General features: G+C 42.3%; 1 protein-coding gene across 1 annotated transcript in view; it reads right to left on the reverse strand.

Moving 5' to 3' along the window:
* EFL1 (elongation factor like GTPase 1) overlaps positions 1–14,099 on the reverse strand; it is a 74,163-nt gene that overhangs the window by 55,226 nt on the left and 4,838 nt on the right. The window contains exons 5-15 of the mRNA XM_033100158.1: positions 13,212–13,345; positions 11,816–11,953; positions 10,754–10,968; positions 9,022–9,145; positions 7,348–7,424; positions 6,516–6,652; positions 5,546–5,668; positions 3,315–3,414; positions 2,803–2,954; positions 2,391–2,557; positions 192–330 (exon numbers count right to left, since the gene is read on the reverse strand). Of these exons, the coding sequence (XP_032956049.1) occupies positions 192–330; positions 2,391–2,557; positions 2,803–2,954; positions 3,315–3,414; positions 5,546–5,668; positions 6,516–6,652; positions 7,348–7,424; positions 9,022–9,145; positions 10,754–10,968; positions 11,816–11,953; positions 13,212–13,345 (1,506 nt within the window). The remainder of the gene's footprint in view (positions 1–191; positions 331–2,390; positions 2,558–2,802; positions 2,955–3,314; positions 3,415–5,545; positions 5,669–6,515; positions 6,653–7,347; positions 7,425–9,021; positions 9,146–10,753; positions 10,969–11,815; positions 11,954–13,211; positions 13,346–14,099) is intronic.

Consider the following 14,099-nt stretch of genomic DNA (forward strand, 5'->3'; position numbering starts at 1 on the left):
CCATAATTCACAGCAAGTTGTGGATCTACATGCTAATTACTCAAATGCACTAAGTTAAAATCTAAGGACAGCAGAAAAAAAGAACCAAACTAAAAAAGAGATCATAGCATTTCCTTCAAAGATTTCAGTGAGTTTGTGACATGCAGGTAACATCTCAGAATGGATACACACGACAAACAGCATAGTCCTACCGAGCACGTTTCCTGGAGGTACCTCCTCTAGGTCTTCCAGTTCCCTTCCCATCAGGAGGTACAGGTGTTCCAGAGTGCAGCACGCCATGTGGGGGACTGGGGGGAGGTCATCTAGTGGAGCTGAGAAGCCTAATGGCACCTGAGCGCAAAGAAAAACAATTGAAGGTAAGTTGGGAGGCATTAAATGAAAACATTAGATAATACCCATAATGTTACTTATACTCATAAGTAAGATACGGTGCAGTCACATTTCCTGTAAACTGAAACATGCAAATTTGAAATGGATTTATATAAAAATAAGTGTCACTTTATGAATAAAATCTGAAATAGTGAAACTTCTCAAATATTTAAAAATTGTCAAGAGTCCCACACAATCACAAGCTTTATGGATAAGTAACAAATTCTGCTGTGACCTGGCAGCACCACTTAAGCCAATAAACACAAGTCCCCAGAGCCACTTGCTAGTACTTATGTGGACCACGTCATTCACCAGTTGTGGTGACGGCTGCGCTATTATTTCAGCACTCATTGTTACTATCACCACTTAAAATTGTTTCAATCGCGTTATAATGTCCTCCAAGCATTCAACAGGCTGCTGCTACTGCTGAGCAACCCAGGCGAATGAGTACCTGTGGAAGCATGTTCAATGTGAATTGTGCTACAAGGACAACACATTTAGGAGCTTTCCCCGTATATCACATTTATTCTTGCGGAGATATCGTCTCGAATTATCCAAGTTCTGTCAAGAATTACTCCGTATCTTGAAAAGCAGTCAAGATCTTGTCTTGAGTTATTCAGTGACCCCCATGTAAACGCTTGTGGCTGGGCAGCATCCTGAGCACCACCTATCTCTAGTACCCAGAGGCCCACGGCACTGTGCTAGTGCTATGAAGAGACAAAAATGTGAAGAGAAAACACACACAGAGACAACGAACACACCAACAGAAAGTGAGTGACAAAAAAGGGAGATACACGCAAGTAAACTCATGAAAGCTCAGGGGAGGGAGAAGCTATGATGTCAGGTTACATGCAGAAACTTCATGAAAATGGTGGCTTTCCAGGCATATGTTACATTTAAGTGTACATGTCCTGATTCAATGACAGTTCTGCAGAATAGCTCTTGAGATAGTTTGAAAGAAATAAAAAAATAGAAAGATTAAATTAGAAAGGAATGGAATTATCCACAGATAACATGATCATCCACTTAAAACAAACTATAAATTATAATCAATAAGTTCAGCAAGGTGGCTAGACACAAGCTCAATATACAAAGTTAGTTGTATGTCTATAGATCAGCAATAGAAAATATATTTTAAAACAGTAACTTTTAGAACAGCAACAAAATGTAAGATAGTTAAGAGTAAGTCTAAGGAGTGAATAAGTATCTTTATGAAGAAAATTGCAAAACTTCAATGAGAAACACTTCAAATGACCTAAAGAAATGGATAGATGTACCCAAACATTCATGGCTAGAGCAAGTCCGTATTGCCAAATGTTGACTCGTGCCAAATGCACATACTGATTTAAAGCGATACCAATCACAGTCTCAGTGGAGCTTTTCATAGAGACTGACAAGTAAGTTCTTTCTTACTGCTTCTTGCTGACCCTGAATGGACGCCTGGATGTTGGTGTCTTCCTACAATCTTCATTATTTAATTAGTATGTATACACCTTGCTTATGTCCAAAAATGTTGAGAAAGCTGTTGCCTGGGGCTTCTGTTTTGCCCTCTGGATCAAGTGTATTTCAATGTTGGCTGTTCACCTGCTGATAGACCATCCTGATCAATTTCTGGGATCTGCCTGCCATGTGACTGTTACCTGTCACCTGCTCACTGCCTTGCCTTTGGCCAGCGACGCCAAGCTTTTGTATCTCCCTGTTTCTGAAAGATCTGCCATTGTCCTGGCTGCAGCATTACATCTGTTGTTACCAGTGCTTTCCTCCAGCCTTGAAGAGAACACCCTTATGATTAATTAAGGCCTGAAAACTTGGCTCATATACTGGTTTAGTTTCCTAAATACTACTAAGTGAGACAGGTTTACCAAATGTTACCAAAGAAACGCAAGAAGAGATATGGATTCAGCCAAATGTGCCTGTCTAGACACAAAATGAATCTACCAATAAGGTAATCACAACATCAACAACTTGAAAGATATCAAAACCTTGAAACGATAGGCTAGTGTTTTATTTCCAATTCTTACCCGCTGCAAAAACTCAACAGGACTATATTTGGGCCCCAAGACAAAAATTTTCTTTCCTCTTCGAGCCACACCACTGAACACCCGAGCAAATGCAATAAAAGTCTCTTGGTTGTTTCCTTCCTGAGGCACAGGTGTAGGGGTCATACTCGCCACCTGTAGCTCATCACCTGCCAGAAACAAAAGGATAATAAGTGCCAAGAATGCTCTCTCCAGTCCAGGAACAGCCTTGAAACAGAGGGAACAGGGAATATGATATATATTTGGCGCAGTCTCAGGAAAGAAACACCAAGAATGAAGGAAGACTGATAAAAGCTACAATTAAAGCTAGAAGCTCAAGAGCTAAAGGATGAGTGTGTCCCAAGTGAAGTAAAAAGTATTTTGCACCGAAGCCTGCTATTCTGGAATGCTGTACCTTTTGGGTCCTCTGCCTCTGGGCTTGTTTCCAGGGCACGCCCGTCTGCGGTGGGGTCCCCGGGCGCTGGGCCCTGCGCTGCCGCGAGCTTCTCTGCGTGTCTTTGTCTCGCCCGCTCACGCCTCTGAGCAATTTCTTCCTGAGTGAGAGGCCTACAGGATATCACAAACATGTTCACATCTGGCAACATCAAGCATCCCTCAGTCCGCTCACGCAGGGAAATAGCGAGTGGTAATGTGGCTGCAAAAGAGGAAGACTGGGCCCAGGTCCCTTTAGGCAGAAGCTTTCTCCAAGCTTCCTTTCTAGCCGCAGCAACAGGAGAGAAGACCTCTCAGGCTTTCTCTGAGAACGCTGTATCCCCAGCTATTGTTAGCTTGTGAAATGACATGCAAGAGCCCATGTGCCCACTCTGAGCTGCACACAACACCATGGACCTTTCTCAGATACCCAGACCCCCCACAGCAAACATACATCATTTCCCCAGCCTGGCCCAGCTTCCTCCTTAGCCTTACCTGGGCTTATTCTGAGGCAAAGCCTTAGTATCAACAGCAAACATTTTGGAAACAAAGATAATAACTGCAGCAGTATCTTCACTTCCACATTTCATAAAAGCTAAACAAACAGAAGTACAAATGTCATTATTTTTCCCCAGTATTAAAAATCCACATTTTTCTAGAAAATAGTTAAGATGCTTAGTTATGGCATCACCTAAATATGTGAGCAACCATGTTTCCCCGAAAATAAGACCTAGCCAGACAATCAGCTCTAATGCGTCTTTTGGAGCAAAAATTAATACAAGACCCGGTTTTCTTTTACTATAAGACCTAGTCATACATAATATAAGACCATGTCTTGTTTTACTATAATATAAGACCCGGTCTTATTTTAACATAAGACCGGGTCTTACATTAATTTTTGCTCCAAAAGATGCATTAGAGCTGATTGTCTGACTAGGTCTTCTTTTTGGGAAGCACAGAACCTACAATCTTTTACAACAATAAAGAATTCCACTTAGAAAAGTATAAAATTGCAAAAAAACAATAGTAGAGCAAAATAAAGCAGAATTGACAGAAATGAGGAAAGAAGGGCAAAATTAACAGGGTGAGAGGATGGCTGGGGCAACTCCTACACAAAGCTGAAGCTAGAAAATGTGTTAACCACCCATCACAAGCTCTAAACATTTTTCCCTCTATGCAGTAGAAGGGACAGGATTTTATCAAAGGTCAGTAGTCAACAAGGTACCCTGTTAACAAAATACATTAAAAATCAGTAACTTTGCCAATCCCCACAATAACAAGTTAGCAAACAAAATGCACAAAAATATCTTATCATGACAGTAATGAAAAAAATCTTAGAAATTAAGATCCATTGTAAAGATGTCAATTTTCCCAAAATCTGTAAATTTTACACAACTTCATAGCAACATACTGACATTTTTCTTAACCCACATTGGAGGTATAAAAGTATTGGTCAGTAATTTTTTTAAAATGCCCCACATCAAAATAATCTGTATGTAAGTTAAAGACTCCACCGGTGAAATCTGAACCAGAAGTTCCGAAGTCAGAATTAAACATGTATCAGAAGTCTTGCCCGGAAAAGAAGTAGCTGAACTCTGGATATATTTCAATGGAAGAATAAATACGATTTGCAGATGGATTGGATGCAGGGCTGTGAGATGAAATGTAAGAGCCATGGATGGCTCTGAGGCTTCTGGACTGAGCCAATGAAAGAATGGAGGTCCCTACAGCTGAGATGGGAATAACCAGGAGGAACAGGCTTGGGGACGAGATACGTAGGTTAAGCTTGCAATGCTTCTTAGCCGAGTGGAGGCAGTGTGCAGCTGGACACGAGTGTGGAGTTCAGGGAACAGATCTGCACTGGAGGTCCAGATATGGGCAGTATAAACACACCACTGTCATGTAAAGCCTTGAGACTGGCTAAGCTCAGCGGAAATGCAGGTGGAAAACAGGTAAGGTCACACTGAGCCTTGCTTAGGGACATCCCACAGTTATCTCATCAGGAAGATGGAGAGGAACCAGAAAGAGTAAGTAGCCAGGGAGACAGGAGAAAAGCAGAAGCATGTGGAAGGAAGCCTAAAAGTCAAGGGAAGGAAGTGTGCCAAGGAGGAAGGGGTGACCGACTATGCCCAATGCTCGTGACCGACCGAGTCAGGTGATTAAACAAAGCAAGAGTCGATAGCGGCCCGCAGAACAGCAGCAGAGTGGTTTTAGGGGTGGCGGTTGCAAATTCAATAGAATGGGAGGAAAAGAAGTGGAGACAGTGTGCGTACAGATGAATTTCACGGAGCTGTGAGAGCCTGGAAGGGGAGGTGCCCTCTCGTGGGGAGCGTGTGTACGGGACTTCCACAGCACAGCACAGCCCCTGGAACCACTTTCCCACATGGCTCGGGATGCAGCCATGGCAGTGACCCTGGCTATGTAGGAGGATGGTATACAGCGTCACTATGAGATTACGAAATGAGATCAGTGTAGGAGGCAAGTCTCTGGTCTCCCACAACATGGGTGAAGAATGGCTATAGCAAACAAAACAAAACAAAACAGAACAAAACACAACACAACAAAATAAAACTTTGGGGGAAAAACCCAAACTGGTGACATGGTCACTTGTGAAATTTCTGTGGAGCTAGCCACTTGGTAAATTGCCATCCGGCAAACTGGTCTAGAGCAGCCGTGACTTAGGACAATCAAAAGGAGGGTCCACACCACGTTCACCTTTCCCTCACCTGCTTTCAGCGCCTGGGTTTCCGGAGGAAGAGTGTCAAATGCTTGTGGTCCCGCGCACATCAGTCTCTCCACTCTCTCGGCGGAAATATCAAGAGGACTAGGAAGTTTCTGACACACCATAGCTGGTCTGTTGTTAAGGATTCAAAACCTCGAAGGGCCCTCTACCTCTCCTAAGACGCAGACGCACAGTACGCGCCAAGTACTGAGGTGCACGCGTATGTCTGCACAGAAAATGCCTGGGCTTCAGGCAACATTACTGGATGCATCACATCCCACGACACACATACAATTTCGGGGAGTTCACAGACTCTCTAAAGCCCAGAAGGATTCTTACGATATTCGAATATACTGATAGTCCATAAAACAAGTGAGGACAAGCCAGCTTAGCTACCTGTGACCTTGACATTATAAACAGTTTTCACGTGGTTTCAGTCATAGTTTCAGTCTACACAAACTTTTATAAAACAACCATTAGCCACTAGCTAAGACACAAGAAAGTGCCCTGCCAGAGCCACTGTCACTGGAGAGGTAGGTGTCCATCACAGCTCTGGGCTGAGATACTGTGGCTGGTCCACTCCCAAGCATGCACCCCCAGCCCACCACATGCATGGGTACTGCTTGTACACGCAGATCAATGAAACAAAGATAGTTCAAACTCATGTAATAAAGTTACTTCAGTTAATGTAATCCTTTAAAATCAAGTCTTTTAGGAATAACATGATGAGAAATAGCAACAAGCTTAAGAAAATATGGGATTAAATGAAACAGTAATCGAACACAAACATCTAAATTATCTACTTATATATACATCTGACTAAAATAAAGTTTCTGTTTTTACAGATCACTCAATAACCATAGAAGACTGGAATGAATTATTTCCAGAGGATTCTCTGGTTGCCAGTAACACGTTCTTTTTTCTTGTTTTGTCAAAACTACAATTTTATTAAAAAACATTAAAATAAAGGATACCAAGCACAGCCTGGGATATGGGCAGCCACTGACTGCACATGGCGTTGAGCTGCACTTTAGGATCGGAATGTCGTGCCTCCCGGGCTCCAATTTTTAATCCTAAGGAAGTCACTATTTTATCAATTTTTTCTTTGTCCCTACAGTAAACATACAAGATTGGGGGTGGGGAGGTTACTTACAGAGATGAAGGAACAGTGAGGAAAAGAAACTCAACATTGACACATTTATTCCTAATGTATTATTTTCTACAAAAGTAACTGGAAATGATTGAAAAGGGCCCCTGCCATTAGGTTAGAGGACTGCTCAATCTCTACTCTTTCAAATGAGCCTTTCTTTAAAACTTCCCATGAAGCACCTTTCCACAATCTCCTTATATCAGATATATCCACTGTGAAGCAGTTTTACAAATAAATTCTAAAAAGCATTATTCTAACTCCTGAAAAACTTATAATAGAAGGTAAACTTACTAAAGCACATTTTCTTTTCCACTTGTATCAGGCAAGTTTTACCCCCAAGTTCCCCAGTAATGATCCTAGATAGCAATAACCTTTTCTACTACAATTACTATTTTATTTTAAACTGGGTTTGTAAAAACAAAGGTCCAATGTTTCTTTCCATCCTTTTTCTATAAAACATTGCTGCTCTGGCCCCCGTTACCCCTGACTTGGGTCACAAATACTCCTATAAATTCTCTCCAGGCCCTGTGATCAACTCATCTGTGAAAGCTTTCTCCACTTTCTGTGTATCTCAGCTTTCCCAAGTGTGACTCATCAAACTGGAAAATGAGGCAAACTATACTGCCCAATGATAAACAGTTTTATAGTAATCTTACTTTTTCAAGACGGCATCATACAAACTCCATATATTTTCCAGGATTAACTGTACAAATAACGGTTTCTTTCCTTTTGCCTGTAAGAAAAAATACATACGCTTAAGTTTCTGAGGATTTAATAGATAACCTTAAATAGTCATTCTTGACATGTTTTATTGTAAGTCTCATTTCTACTAGAAAATATTTATTCAAAAGTGGAGGAAAATTAGTTATGAAAACCCTCTGCACTCTTCTTCTGGGAATTACGGACTTCCCAAATGATGAAAGCGTTTGGGGGCCATGTCACTGTGGCTGCCCCACCACTGTTATCAAAGGAACACATGACGCCCAAACTGACAGCTAAAACTTCACTCTGTACGTCCAGGGCTTCCCATGGACTTTGTGCTAAAGAATGTCCTTAAACATGAAAAATATTCAACTTCAAAGGAGAGGATATTAAAAAAACAAAAACTCTACCATTTCTCTTAACAAACTATGCACCTTAAGATGGAACCTCTCTCACATACTCAAGATGGAATATAAACTGATACCTCCTTTCTGAAGAGCTATTGGCAAGGTATCAGGAAGTGAAGTCATTACCTTTGAAAGCTTGGTTTTAAAAAAGGCATGCTGAAGACATAAAAATGTATACACAAAGACGCCCACCAGAGGGTTACTTCTAATATCAAAACATTTGAAAAACAGAAATAAAAACTCCACCCAACCTTAGGAGAACGAGTCCATGATGCATGCACAAGATGCAAGTCACAGCAGGGTACTTATTCTGGGACAGGACTGTTCTCAAGACTCTTCCTGGATTATTTCATATAACCATCATAACCACTGGATGAGGTAAGTACTACCACCTGCACTTTGCAGATGAAAGACAGACACACAAGTCACAGGCTGGGAAGTGCTGGAGCCGAGATTCACAGTCGAATCTCAAACCGTGATCACCTCCCTTCACCACTCTGGCATCTTTTTAAATATACTGTTCATAAAAAGCTTGTAAGGGAAGATGTTCACAGTGTTTTTTGTTTTTTTTAGACACAATGTCAAGCAAAAAAGGAGCTACATTATATAAACAGTATAATTCCAATTGAGGGATTATGTATCCATCCAAAAAGAAGAAATTAAAACCGTGGCAATATATACGCTCTTCAATGAGAATAGATTTATAAAATCCTGAATTTGACATTAAAAAGAGAGCTTTAAGAAAAGTTATCATTCGAGGCTACGTGGCTCCACAGTCCCACACCACCTCTATCTACAGAGGCAGGGTTCCAGGGCACACCTGCCTCTGCCCGTCACCACTCATGGTGACTGGTGCTTGGTGACAGAAGGTCTCAGCTGAGACTAGAAGAGTGTCGGCCAAACAGTGGTATGTAGAAAAGATGTCTCGTTATGGTGAAGGGGACACAAATGCATGATGCAAAATATGTGCCTTCAAATAAGCAGGATCTGAGATTTTTACTCCTCTAAAAAAAAATAAAATAAAATTCTGTGTTCCCTATATTTAAAGAACTCTAAGAAATACTTGGATATGACTCTTGAGCTTTAACCCAATATATACAGTTAAAAAAATCCTTCACAAACTGACACAGAAGCCAAATTACATCCTATTAAAGGGTTTACAGTAAAGGCTTTCTTAAGGCAACAATGTAACCACATTCAAAAGGAACATATGCACATTACCTGATCAACCTTCATAATCTTCTTAGCCTTCATGTTTATATAATAATCTCCCCACAATGTTTTCAAAAGCACTTCCTTTTTGATGCCGATTTTTTGACTGTAGATTTTGGCAAAGTGCTCAATTCTGACAGAAAAGTATTTGTGTAATTAGTAACAACAATAAATATGAGTATAGGTAACACTTGAGTGTTTCTGTGTCAGGTACTGTTCAAAGTACTTCAGATGTAATACTAAACTTAATCATTTCAAGTCTCCTATGAGGTAGGTTGATTTCCCCTGTTGTACAGAGAACGATAGAGAAGCACAGATATTATACAAGGAATAAATGAAGTTGGGATTCACACCCAAGCAGCCTGGCCCCAAAGCCCAGGCTCTACATTCACATGAATCAGAATTCACGCTGTAGGTCCCTTTCCTAATTCTGCATGTGTGAAACGAGATGGGAGGGACAATGGCTCCAGCTGCCCATGGCAACTCTGCCAATAAGAGCTGTTCCAACCCATTCACTGCTATAGGTGTCTGTCACTCACAGAGAAACGAACTCCAGCCAGGACCTGCTAAAAAGGGCTTTTTTAGCATCCTCGATTCAATAGGGAACAAACACACAATTAATTAACTCCCCTCAGTCCTTTGAGAAACCAGTTAGCACCAGGTCTGCTTTCAGCAATGCGACAGCGGTCACCTGACAAATGAGTGCTGAATACAGCGTCCGCGTTGTCTGGATAAAGGACCCAGAAAAAGTCTTTTCTGCAGGGAACAGGATGTTTAACCAAAAAGGTTCGAGTCCAACTCTCAAAGGACCAGCATCTTAAAAGATGCCTGGTATTCTATCCATTGCAGAAGGACTCTAAAGTCAACATACTCTAGACAATCCTTTACACATCAGTCAGCAACTATGGTATTGCAGGAAGCCACCACTTAATTACAAGCTAGTCCAATTAGATGATATTCTCAGATGATACTGGAAGCCTGGTGTGAGCACCAACAAGCTGGAGGAGTGGACGTTGTAATTATGGTTGGAACCAGAACTGTGGAGAGCATCAGGCAGTAGCCTAGAAGCGAAAGCAGACACTACAGAAACTGCTCGAGATAAATATCCATGTCTCCTCTCACGGAGGCCAAGGGACAGAAAATTCTCAAACAAGAATCAAAATTCAAATTATACAGTTACAGGATGCTGCCATTCTGGACCTGGCCTCAGGGTCCGTTACTTTCAAAGTGATTCACTATGGTAAACTTTATTTCCCATTTGATCCAACACTTACTTATTTAGCAGAGGGTTTTTATTTTCCAAAATTTTACTTTTTATTATTACGTTATTTCTTATATAAACAAATGACATAAATTGTATATCATTTATATAATAAATAACATAGATAATTATAAGCTAGATGTCCTTTATTATTATTACTATAATAATTTGTATATAATTTTTTGTCTTTCCAGAGGAGGGAACACTTCTTCTCCAGATTCTCACCTCACTCCATAGACCTACAGCTCCCAGCACGCCTGGCCTCTCTCCCACAAATGAAGAGAGGAAGCCAATGGCCGACACTCATTGGGCAGAGTTCCTAGGTCCCAAAAAGAAAACAGGCTCTGTCTTGCCCAGGGATCAGCAAAAAGAGAACTCTAGTCCTTCTGACAACTGCAGTGTATCTACAATTACCTCAAAACGAAAAGTTCGACTTAGAACATCGGTTGTGTGTAAAAGCCAGAGATTTCAGAGACTTACCCGAAGCCCCACCCATCGATTGCACTTGTAAACACCACATTCCCCTGATCTGGGGAGAAGTAAAGGTGAGAATCATCCGTGTTCTCCAAGCCAGCGCTCCAGTCGTACACTTGCTCTCTTGGGTCAAAACTGGGGTTCCCCTGGGATTCAGTCTCTCTCTCTGCTCTTTCTTCTAGGACTTTAGAAGTAAAAAGAGCTCCTGTGAGTGCATTGATCTAGGAGAGATGGGGAAATGGCAGCGCGTCAGTCAGATGCTGAGCATGCTGGGGGCAGAGACACCCTGCCCACCCCCGGTGAAGGCCAGAATCCCCGGCAGTTGGTCTGGGCTCCTATTAAGCTAACATCCACAACGATCACTCACTGGTATGTTATCAGCCCATCCATTCTAAACCCAGCACGACTAAAGAGTAAGGCGTCCGGAAGGTCCCTTTTGTGACTGTCAGTTTCACGCCAAGACGAATGTGTCAGAGCTTTAACTTGGTTTTCGGTGCTGGGGCCGGATGTCACCAGGAGCTCATGGGTTCCAACCCCCACAATCCTAGTTTGCAGCCGTAGTCAACTCCCTGACCGTTTCTCACATCCACTGTTTAAACTACTCTCTTCAGGCCCTGTCCCCAACTTCTAACTGCTAACTACTTTCACTCCAAGTAAGTCATCTTATTTGCTACCTCAGAGAGAAAATGGAGGCTGTTATGAGAAACCCGGCAAGCTCCCCAGGTCCCAACCCGTCACTCAGAGCACACCTGCAGATAGATCCTGCTGGGCCTTCCCCTTCCACTGGAGGGTGGGAGTATCTCGCCTGTGCCCAATCCTGGCCCTTTCTACAGGAATGACAGCCACAGAGCCATTCTTTTTCACTGCTCTACCTTCATCGTTCCCTCCTCCCTCCAGCAAAATAAATATTCTCAAGTCAGTCTCATCAATGGTCCCCCACTTCCTGAGGGGAAGTTCAAACCTCCATGCAAGACTCACGGTATTCCCTTCTACTCCATCTCCTGTCAACCTCCTGTCAACTATTCTTCGAGCTCTGACTTTTCACAACACTGAAGTAAAGGGTAATACCTGTTCTAAAATATTCTTGAGATGAGAATAGGCCTCCTGTGGGGTGAATTTCAGTTCCACTATCAAGCGATCGACCTTATTAATCACTAAAACTGGATGGATGTTTTCAAGCCAGGCTTGTCGCAGAACTGCCTGTGTCTGATTAAAATGGAAAGGAAAACAGAAAACTCGTGATTTGAAATAATGAAAGCACATTAGAACATCTCAATTAACAATCAGCTCATGTCCATACTCCTGTATCACAACCCAGCCTATGCCAGTCAGATACAAGAAACTGTCCTTGTCTTCAAGGAACTGACCATTTATTTTAGAAGGATAAATTGTGTAAAAGACAGTGAAGAGTTTGGTGGAATTTTACATATACCGACTTTACTGAATAATTAGAAAACAAACACTTATGTTGCCAACACACATGTGACAAACAGGACATTCCCCCAGAATTCCCTGTGTATACCTTCCTGGCCATAATCTCATCTCTTAAGAGTTCACCACTATTCCGCTCTTCGGAAGTCAGGTGTGTTGTCACTTACCTTGTCAGGATACCTGAGAGACTACACAGCCTAAGCATGTGCTTCTCAAGCTGAAGTACTTGAGCCGTTAGGGGAAATCAGAGGGGAAGCTATGTGATAATTACAAACCATCTTCTTGGAATTATCAACTTTCCTCCATTTGAATAATTTAAACCTTTTATTAAACTTTTTTATAAAACATTATAATTAAAACAAGCAAGGGTCTATTAAGAAGTAGGATACAAGGTGACAACCTTTTTAACCTATAATGTAAGGTTTCAAGAAAGAAATTATTAGAAGAACTGAGCTTAGAGAGCCACTCTGAGCTCCATGCTAACTGGAGTCAAATGTTCCCTCGGGCCTAGGGGTGAACTTTCCCAAGTCTGGTGGACAAGATGAGAAACACTAGGTAAAGGCTATGGAGAGTAAGGGAGGGAAGGAGGAAGGAAGGGTGTGTGTGTGGGGGTGGGTAGAGGCACAAGTCTACACTGAGACGCCAGCAGGGCAGGATTTCTCTCATCTAGGGGAGAACTACCTCAGGATTTTGCTACCGTCAACCTCTCACAGTTCAGAAACCTTTCCCATTGGAGTAAAACGACTAGATCATCCCAAAATTCAACCTTTTCCCCCTTTTGCTGAGTTCTTCTATAAGCGGTATCACAGATACTTCAAAGCATCTAAAATTCAAGTCACCCTCTCTGAGACTCCCTGAGAACTTGGGTGATTTCACTCTGTCACTGGCTGGAACATTATGGAATAGGAAACGTAACACCCACTTTCTGACTGTCAGTGAAATGTCTAAAGTGGCACGCAGTCCTCGGCACTCAGTCGCTCCTCTTTCTCCACCTGCTTCAGCCAGTGAAATGTTCTCACATCACGACCCCTACCTGTGGACAGACTCCTTCCACGGCGTCGACTACAATGATGCACCCATCGCAAATGCGCACGGCTGTCGAGACTTCTGAGGAGAAATCCACGTGTCCCGGAGAGTCTATCAGATTAATCAGGTACTCCTCATCACCTGCAATGACATTTGGGGACACCACTGTCAGGGGTCCAGTCGTCCTCCTCAGGTGTTCCAGAACAAGAAAGCTTCTAAGGAATGACTGTCAAGCTAAAGGCAAAGCTGTCATTCCGACTTAGGAATTCCCACCATTGGAACTACTGATTTCCAAGAGGCATCCGTGTAAACAGTTCCAAGACGTTGTGGTTCTAACAGTTACCGCTTACTAAGCTGTGAGCCAGGCACTGCGCTAAGCAAACCCTTTTACTGCGCTAATCACGTTATTGAATCCCTGCAATAACCCTATTAGACACGTTATTACTGTAACCGTCTTACAGATTAAGAAGTTGAGACTAAAAAACCCGATGCCTGAGAGGGAAAGCTGTACAAAGGGCCAAAACAGGAAATGCCACACGGAGCAGCTGGCCAGTTACTTTTCCCTACAGCTTCTCAAAGAGAAGGCGTGAATCTCGTCGACCAAGGTTTAGACTCAATTCTACGAAAATGTAAGGAACAGTTACTGTGTGCCAGGCAGTGCTACATGCTCTCACATACATTATCTCCTTTAATCACCCCAACAAACAAAAGTATTCAGTTTGCAGTAGCGATGACCACTCATGCTGATTTGTCCTGTTGTAGCACGGCAAGTCCCACATCCCACTAACCCTAGGACAGACCCAGGCAAACCAGAACAACTGGCCACCCCAGGGCACAGACTTCACATTAAACATAAGAAAGTAAACCATGCAGAAAAACAGTAATTCATTAGAAT

This window comes from Rhinolophus ferrumequinum, chromosome 28, assembly GCF_004115265.2.
Source record: "Rhinolophus ferrumequinum isolate MPI-CBG mRhiFer1 chromosome 28, mRhiFer1_v1.p, whole genome shotgun sequence".
Lineage (NCBI taxonomy): Eukaryota > Metazoa > Chordata > Mammalia > Chiroptera > Rhinolophidae > Rhinolophus > Rhinolophus ferrumequinum.